Raw genomic sequence first — 8,764 nt, forward strand, 5'->3', positions numbered from 1 at the left:
TGGAGGCCTGTCACACCATGGCCAGCCGGTTGGTCCCCGTGCAGAGTCCAGCAGTGGGTAGAGGCTCGGGTGGGGAGAGAGAAGAATCCTGGATACAAGGCCTGGCGGTCCAACCTCTTACTGCAGGACTTGAGGCGTCCCTTTCTCTGGAGGGCCTCAGCTTTCCCATCTGTACAATGATGTGGTCTCTGCCACTTTTGGTTTGGTTTTGTGACATCTGCTGGGTACCCGTGGGCCTGCTCCTCTGGACGAGGCTCTCGAGAGGAGGACGAAGACAGGGACCACTCAGAGTGGTGAGGGTTGTGATGGACGGAAACCCCGGAGCTGGGCAAGCACGGAGAGGTCAGGGGAGGCTTCTGAGAGGAGGAGTTATCTGCATTGGTCCTGCAAGAATGAGACTCTTCCCAGCTTGTCCCCCTGCTCAGAAACCAGGACAGAGGCCGCGTGGAGCAAATGGCTCTGTGGAGGTCAGTCTGTGCTCCAACCCGAGGGTGTCAGGGAGCAAAGAGCCGTGAGAAGGCACAGCCACATCTGCAAGCGTCCATGCACACCTGGGTAGGTCCTCCTTGCCCCAAACCCGGTGGGTACGTTGGTCTTGACGTGGCTCTCCAGGGAAAGACTGGGGATTGTTTTTCCATTAAATTTAAGCCACTAACATTTTTTTAAAAAGAGTTTATTTATTTGACAAAGAGGGAGAGAGAGAGAGAGCACAAGCAGGGGGAGCTGCAGACAAAGAGACAAGTAGGCTCCCTGCTGATCAAGGAGCCTGATGTGGGACTCAGTCCCAGAACCCTGGGATCATGACCTGAGCTGAAGGCAGACACTTAACTGAGCAACCCAGACCCGGGAGGTGGGGACTTTTGATAAGCAGAGAAAAATGGGAGGCCTCCAGAACACAAGACAAAGCTTGGAGGCTGGAATGTTTGAGATTGTTCAGGAGCTGTGAGAGGGTGGGGGACAAGCGAGAAGGCTGGAGGTCTTGTCTGGAGTTAGATCACCAAAAGCGTTGAAGGATGGAGTCACATACAAGAGTGTCAGGTCAGGACTCAGCCCAGGAGCCACTGCCTCCTGGAAGCCTCTAGGTTGGTGCCTCACTGGGACTCTGTGTCATGGCGGTGACCATTTTGTTTGTCTGGGCCATGCTCCTGTCTGCTTTGCTGCTGCCAAGAGCCTGTCCCTGAGGAGTTGCCCAGAGTTTTTGAGAACCTGAAAGAATCTGGTCCAGACCCTCTATCTAGCCAGTGAGCTCTATAGGCCCAGGGCCAGGCCTTAAGGGCTGAGGGATCCCATCTGTGGTTGCTGTGGGTCTGTGATTCATTTCTGTGGCCAGCCTAGAGCAAGGGACTGAGGGATCTCTGGCCCCAAATTCCAGAGAAACTAGTCAGTAGATCACAAAAGGGGAGGTTGCTGAGCTGCAGTCCAAAGAGAAAATCCAGGGCAAAAGCCTGACCCAAGGGCCCTCTGTAGAACGTTCAGCGGTGCCTCGATTCAGGCCCTGCTGGCGGGCTGCGTGGAATCCATCTGCAAGAGCTTTGCCCAGGCGAATGTGGGGCTGGTGTCTCCAGGGTCCAGTTTACTTCTGGTTTGGACCCAGGAGGGCTGTGAGAGCCAGGTAGCTGGCAGGCAGGCACGGAGGAAGGGAGGGAGGGAGGGAGGGCAGGGTGTAGACCCTCAGCCCCTGCCTCAGCCCTCCCCAGTCCCCCGCCCCCCTGGCTTCAGCTTTTCCAGTGTTCTGCTCACCGTGGACAGGCTGCTGCGGGCTCCTGGGGGACAGACCAGGACAGGGCTGCCTGAGTAGACTGACTCTGGGGCAGAGCAACCCAGAGGGACCACTGGGGAGAGAGGGGAGTCCCAGGGGACAGTTTCAGCTGAACTTAAAGAGGCAGAGATGATCAGAATGGCCCTTCAAGAGGACAGCAGCATGGTGGGGGGTGGTTAGAGAGAGAACTCTGGGGCCGAGTACCTGGTTTCAGGTCTGGCCCAACCACTTCCTGGTTGCCTTACTTAATCTCCCTATGCCTCAGTTGGTCCACATATAAAGCGTTTGGAGCAGGGTCTGGAAGGGGACCTTATGCTGGCATTAGGCGTCCTACCACTGGTGGGTGGCCGCTATAGGCTGGTGCCATCTTTGAGAAACTCCTGCCCTAGAATTTTCTGGTGTGTGGAGATGGGAGAGGAGGAAGATGTTTCATTTCAGGTACCAGCTCTGAGAGTTGGATTCCATCATTGGAGAAGAGAGTGAAAACATGAACTGGGACATGGGACCTAGAGAGGCTCCCAGTGTCCATGTTGGGCATGATGGAGAAGGCCTGAGGTCAAACAAGAGGAGCCCAGCTCAGCCTGGAGCAAGAAGGGTTTTGACCAAACACGGGAGAACTGCCCGATCTGCTGGCTCCCGGTAACTGGGGACATCTCTACTGTGTGTCTCTCAAGGCTTTTTCCAGGGTCCCACAGAGCTGCTCAGCCAGAGAGCAAAGACGGAAGATGGACTCTGGAATTTTTAACTTACCCTCTTTATTGCCATTGGCACTGGATCTTCCCTCGCCATGGTCTGGCCCTGGGTGGGGGTGGATTCTCAGGCTCCCTGTGGAATAAGACCGCCCCAAGGACCCTGGTTACTAAGCCATTGTCAGATCAAGTCCTGCTTTGGGAAGGGAAGTCCTTCCTGCTGTCTCATTTCCATCCCTGCTGCTGTTTCTGCTCTGCCACATTCCTGGAGGTCTCCCACATGATCTGGGCTGATTTAGGAGTGGAGTTCGAAGAAATGGGTCCTTGAAGGGAAAGATGGCAGACTTTTTAAGGAGGTGTGCATCATGGGGAGAACTAGAACTATGTAAATCCCCCAGGACTGATGGAGATGGTAACATCTGTGTGGGGGGCAGAGATGAGTTAAGGAGCTATATAGGGTCCTGAGGTCTTAGAGGTGGTAGAGGGTGTTTATGGGGCTCAAGGTATGAAATGGGCTTATCTGGAGACCTTGGAGGCTCTGGGGGAGTTAGAAACTCTCTAGAGGGGAGACAGGAGTTCTGGGTGCTCTGAGCTGGTTGAGGCGTATTTGCAGCAACAGGCTGGAGTCTGTTGCATGGTAGTCATGGCAACGCCAACACACCCACACCACGCATGCGCGCAGGTGCCCACACCCAGGAGCAGTCACACACAGGGGCTGGGCTCCACCCCAGAGTGGGCCACGGACTTATACACAGTGGGTCTCATCAGTGGTCCTCGGAAGCGGGCTCTGCTGCGGGCTGGTAGAGGACTTACCTATGGTAGGCAGAATGTGGTCCAGGCTGAACCGAGCCTTGAGGAATGGGTAGGCCAAGATGAGAAGCCCTGAGAAGAGAGACACAGAGGGGTTCTGTGATGGGCAAGGGGCCTGCTTAGTGCAGGCTGCGTGAAGCTGTGGGCAGGCTGTGCACCTGGGAGTGCTTTCTTGAGGGGATACAGGTGTGCATGGGAGGAGCATGGGGGTGCAGGTTGGGACTGTGGGTGCATCAATGTGAGCGTGTGAGTACTGGAAGGGGGCGGGTCCCCAACACCCAGCCCTAGAAGGGGGGCAGGGAGTGGTGCCTATCTGGGGAAGGGGCTCCAGGCTGTGAAGACCCACGCTCCTGGCTCCAGCCCGCCCCAGTGATTAGCATGGTTTGCTTCTGTCCTTCTCAGTGGGCTGGAAATGGGTCCAGAGGACATCCCCTCCACCAACTGCCTTTGCCCCACCTTCGCCTAAGGCAGGGCTGGGAGCTCCTGAGCAGGCTCCTTCCCACCCAGACCTGGGGAGGGCTTAGCAGAACAGTGGACTGCGCCTGGCCCAACCCCATTCCATCCCCAGACCAAGTGTCTGTGGCCTTGGAAAGAGTTTGCAGGTACAGATGCCAAGAACCAACCAGTGTGCTGCTTCTGGCTCTGCTTTTACCCCAGGGGAGTGGGGAAAGGGATGGTACTCAACATCATTATGGGGATAGCAGTGGGACTGGCCCAGACAGACAGATGGACTGATGCCTGGATAGACAGACAGATGCCCTGCCAAGGTATACCAGGAAAGAAAAGGTAACCCTTTGAACTGGATCCTACCTTGGGTCAGAGAGTGTCCCACTGGGACCTCTGTCCTCTTTTAACTGCCCTGCTGTCAACCCACCCCCAGCTGGTTGATGAATTCCACAAAACCCCAATAGTCCAGGGCTTGGAACTAAAGGGCCAGAGGAGGAGCAGCCGAAGAGACCTGTGGCAACCCTTCTCCACAGTGTCCTTATTCCCGGCAGAAGGAATGTCACCGCAAGCCTCCTCTGCTTCCCCGTACCCCAGCAGCTGCCTTGCTCACACCTCTAGCCTCCATCCTCCCCAGACAATTCCTGCTGAACCAGCCCTTCCTTCCATTTCTCGTTCACCTGACTGCACCCCTGCTCACCTCCCCATGCCCAGCACCTGCTCACCCAGACTGGCGGCACCAATAAAGAAGCCACCCACGGCAGCTGCAGCTTTGGACACAGACACGCCGATGATGATGCTGCCGGCCACCAGGCCGAGGCCCACGCAGGCCAGCTGTAGGCAGCGGAAGTCTCTGCTGCTGATGGGGATGTCCATGCAGGTCTACTCAGGTACTGTCTGTAGCCAGTGGAGCCTGTCCCCAGGAAAGCCCTGGAAGTCTTGGTCCTCTTGGATGTGTCTTTGTGGGTGCTCCCCCTTCAGAGTGGGAATTGGGCAGGAGGATTCAGCCCTGGTAACCCTATCTCACAGCTCTCCTGGGGGCCCCCAGCTGCACCTTGACCTAGGATCCCTGCCAGGTCACACCAGCCTACTCCTCCTACCGTGAAGGCCCCTGAATCTGGAGGCCACTCTTGAGACTCTGGCCTGATCACCTCCTGCCTTGACTGTCAATGTCCTGGAGAGCCAGGCCTGGCCCACCAGGTCCCCCCTGTTACCTTCCTATTAGGAGAGCTTTGCCTGAGCTCCCCTGCCCAGGACATCGGGCCCTGGCCTCCTGGAGCTGGCTCCGCTGCCACTGGGCCTTGGCCTATGAAAGTTTAAAGCAGTGGAGGCGGTCAGCGCAGGGGACACGGGTTCCTCGGAGACGCAGGCCGCTGGGCGGCCCTGCGTTATTCATGAGGTTGCAATGTGAGCTGCCGCGGGCCCCAGAGGCCCACTGGGGCCCTCAGCCCAGCTTCTGCTGCTGCTTCCTGAGGGGGCAGGATAGACTGGTGGCTTCACGTGGAGCTTAGCAGCCAGGGATGTGAGGAGACTCCCTGGCTACATGCTCAGGGCACCCTCTGCGCCCATCTGCCGTTTGGCACATGGGGCTTCTACTCAGGGACTCAGTGGCAGGCATGGGAGGGGACCTGGAGGAGGCTCAAGAGACAGGAATGGTGACTGGCACGGGAGGAGAGAAAGAGGTATTCCTCTGAGTTCCTGCTCTCCCCTCCCCCCTCCCCCAGCCTGTCAACCTCTGGTCTCTTAGGGGGAGCAGGGTTGAGCGGTCCTGGTTTGAGGCTGATCTCGGGGGACCTCCTTCTCCTCACGTAGGCTTGGTATCTACCCCCTTAATTGCCAGTAGGCCGGGAGAGTGAGCCCTCTCAGCCCTCCTGGGATCCTTGGTGGGAGGCTGAGAAGGAAAAACAGGGAGCAGAGTGGTGTGGGGAATGGGGTAGGAGGAAAACAAATATGGGAAGAAGGATTGGCAGGGACTGGGTGCCAGTGGCCAGGGTCAGCTAACTGGGACAGGGCTAGTACCTCCTGACTTCCTCTGCCCAGCCTGTCTGACCTACTTGCAGGACCCCCCAGGTCAAGGGTAGGCAGTGGTAGCCCAGCCCTGCCCTTTCCCACCCCCAGACCCAGCTCTTCTAGGGCCCTTAATGCATCAGGGCCTCCCTGATCCCCAAATCTGGACCTGGTCCTATGCCTGCACCTAGGCACCTGGGCACTATTCCCAGGGTCCCATCACTAGCTCCACTGGCCTCTCTTTGCATGCCTCTGTCTCCCCACAATGTCTGCCACCCAATAGAGCCAGGTCACAGTCCTCCGCCTCCACAGTGACCCCCTGCCCCTCGTTTCCTCCCCTTTTCTGCTGCTGCCCTTCTGCTGAGTGTCTGCTTAGCCCCCGCTGTCTGGGGAATGCCTCCTTGTCCTGCAGGACCCTACTCGGACAGCCCCAGCTCTGTAAAGGGATTCCTGATGGTGCCTGAGTGGTTGGGCTGCCTACCGCTGCTCCCATGTCCCCATCACCTGCCCTTGTTCTCTGTTTCCTCTGTAGATCACCAGCCCCACAAGGGCTGGTTCAGGGAGTGAGCTTCTCTGTGTTCTGCCTGAACATAAGGCAGAGCTCAGGGAGTGCCTGGACTGCATGACCAGCTCAGGTCACCACAGAGGAGGGCCGTGGGCACCGTGGGACCTCCATCTCTAACAAGGGGCATTCTTTGGGTGGGGGTGGGGAACTGAGAAGGCCAAGGTCACCAGACTGAGCTTTAGTGAAGGGAAGGCACCACAAGGAGGCTGGAGAGGGGCCTGGGCAAAGATGTGTGAAGTCAAAGGTATGTGGAGAGGAGGGGTGACTGCAGAGCACCAGTGGGCCCCACTGGCTGTGTTCCTGGCCCCCATAAGAAGAAGCCCCTGGAGGTGGGCATTCCCCAGCTCCAGGGGCTGCTGCCAACGTCCCCTGTGCCTCTCTCCGGGATGAGATCTGATTATTCCTCTAATTAGGTATCAAATGACAGCCCATGTCTCTGTCACACATAACTGCTCTCCCACTGACTAGTTTTAGAAGGAGCTGTCAAAATAATTGTCTAGGAAAATGGGTTCCTGAGATGTTGAGCTTTGGGAATCTCAACCCCCTCACCCCCATTAAGTGTTTGCATAACTCTGGCTGGGCGGGGTGTGAGGCTGAAGGTGGCCCCCACACTGTCAGCAGGACAGGGCGCCTCACACTGTGGGACTTGGGCCAGCCACTCACCTTCTGAACCGCACTTTGCCCATCTGGTGGAGGGGGATGGAGATAACAGAGGCTGGAGTCAGGGAGGCCTGTGCATTGTGAGCTCCAGATCCCAGAAGAGCACTCTAACCTCTAAAAACAAGACGAAGTTCTAAATTAGAGGGTTTTCTTTTTTGTTTTGTTTTTTGACATTGTAAATCCCTCAGGGCCCACAGTCAGAGGAGGAAATATGGAGGAGAGACACAGTAAACCATGATCAGTTACAAGATCACAAAAGGAAAAACCCATCCAAGTTCCTTTAGAGAACAGATGGGGAAACTGAGACGTGGGGAGTGGTAGGATGGCCCCAGAGTTCTTGCTAGAACCTCAGTGTTCAGATTCCATGCTCAGCTGGGAAGTCCTCTAGCATTTCTCTGTCCCTGGATTTCTGACTTGTCCTATTTGAGGTGGGAGAAATTGGCGACCCCACCGTCAGAGGGAGACATTGTGTTCAGTCAAGGCCTTCACATCTTTTCCCATGACAGGGGAGTGTCATTAAAGGCTGCTTGAAACCTTTATGATGCTTGCTGTCCTGTTGACTGGAATGTAGAGAAGGAGGCTTGGTTATTCTTTCCTTGATACAGGCTATTTCATCTGTGAAAAAGAAAATACAAGTTTGTCCTTGGATGATGTGCTTCCTATAATAGGTAAGAAGATGGAAGCCCGAGTTACTAGAGGCCGATCGCCCTACCTGTTCCCCACCTCACAAGCCTTGGGGCCCTCCTTGCTGAAGCCTGGGTCCCCTAGGCCTCTGGACTCGGGGTGGTGGGTGGGCAGCAGGTGGGCCACGGGTCAAATCTGAGTTCTGCCTCAAAATCTGTTTCCCGGAGAGGCCGGGGCTGGAGTGCCTGCCTATGCTCTTTCCTTCCCAGAAGTGCTGAGTCCGAGGCTGGCATGGGGTGGGAAGGAAGACTGGGCAAAAAGGCCTCAGCGTGGTTTAGTTCTGTTTATTTTCCTTGCGGGGTGAGGACCCTGGAAAAGAGCGTGATTAATGCACCGGTCCCCTGGGGGACGGGCAGCTTTCCCAGACTGTTCAGAAGCTGAACTCGGGGAAGTGGCTTCCAAGGCAACCGCTACCATGGCAACAAGAGTGCCAGTTGAGGGGGGCCCTGGCTCCTCGTCCCCTCCAGACCTAAGCGGCTGGAGTAGCTGGCACGGAACCAGGGCCCTGCTGTTTAGGAGCGGGGTCTGGTGAGAGGCATTCAGCCAGGAGGGAGAAGGGGCCCCCAAGAGCTCAGGCAGGTAGACATCTGGAGGGAGAAAGACTTGGCGCCTGTGCCCAGGCCCCCAGACAGGGGTCAGACAGGAGTCCTGCTAACTGGATTTGAGGCAGGAGGCCCGAGATCTAGGATGTGCCGGCTGGCTGAGACCAGCCCACACCTGAGCCCTAGAGCCAGGGGACTGGCCACCACAGTTCCAGGCCCCAGAGCCTCCCTCCCTCAGTGTGTCTGCCAGACCTCCCCCTGTCTAGCAGAGCCAGGCCCATGGCCTCAAAAAGGGCCGGGGACTTCCCAAGATCACCCAGTGAAGAGTGGCAGAGGGACTAGAACCCAGGACCCCTGATCCCTAAACGCAGACTCTGCCCCTGGCACTATGGCTGCCTCTTGGGGACAGAGACCCCTGCCCAGAGGGGCAGAGCAACCAGGCAGCAGCAGAACCCCACAAAGGGCTGGAGGCCAGGCCCATCTGGAAAGTCTAGACCTATCTCCACCCACACAAGTGAAGGAAAGGGGGGGAAACTTGTCTCTCTCACTGGCTCCGGGTAGAGGGATTGCGCCCTGAGGAGACAGGAGTAAGAAGGACCAGCCA

General features: G+C 57.0%; 1 protein-coding gene across 3 annotated transcripts; it reads right to left on the minus strand.

Moving 5' to 3' along the window:
- Positions 1-1,608: 1,608 nt before the first annotated feature.
- Positions 1,609-4,942, minus strand: KNCN (kinocilin). Of its 3 annotated transcripts, XM_032877047.1 has the most exons (4): positions 4,428-4,942; positions 3,262-3,330; positions 2,510-2,584; positions 1,609-1,763 (listed from the first exon to the last, which is right to left on the minus strand). In XM_032877047.1, exons 1-4 carry the CDS (start codon positions 4,576-4,578, stop codon positions 1,684-1,686), a joined length of 375 nt encoding a protein of 124 aa, XP_032732938.1. In that variant the 5' UTR covers positions 4,579-4,942; the 3' UTR covers positions 1,609-1,683. The 3 variants fall into 3 exon arrangements, with proteins under 3 accessions (XP_032732938.1, XP_032732937.1, XP_032732939.1); XM_032877046.1 differs by lacking the exon at positions 1,609-1,763 and having other exon boundaries at positions 2,413-2,584; XM_032877048.1 differs by lacking the exon at positions 1,609-1,763 and having other exon boundaries at positions 2,413-2,771.
- Positions 4,943-8,764: the final 3,822 nt, after the last annotated feature.

This window comes from Lontra canadensis, unplaced genomic scaffold (genome assembly GCF_010015895.1).
Source record: "Lontra canadensis isolate GAN:19392208 unplaced genomic scaffold, GSC_riverotter_1.0 scaffold60, whole genome shotgun sequence".
Taxonomy (NCBI): Eukaryota; Metazoa; Chordata; class Mammalia; order Carnivora; family Mustelidae; genus Lontra; species Lontra canadensis.

Coding starts and splice junctions, on each gene's coding strand:
- KNCN (XM_032877046.1), bottom strand. CDS start 4,578: ATGGACATCCCCATCAGCAGCAGAGACTTCCGCTGCCTACAGCTGGCC. Junction 3,331..4,427: donor TATTGGTGCCGCCAGTCTGG/GTGAGCAGGTGC, acceptor CTCTCTTCTCAG/GGCTTCTCATCTTGGCCTAC. Junction 2,585..3,261: donor CCACATTCTGCCTACCATAG/GTAAGTCCTCTA, acceptor CTTATTCCACAG/GGAGCCTGAGAATCCACCCC.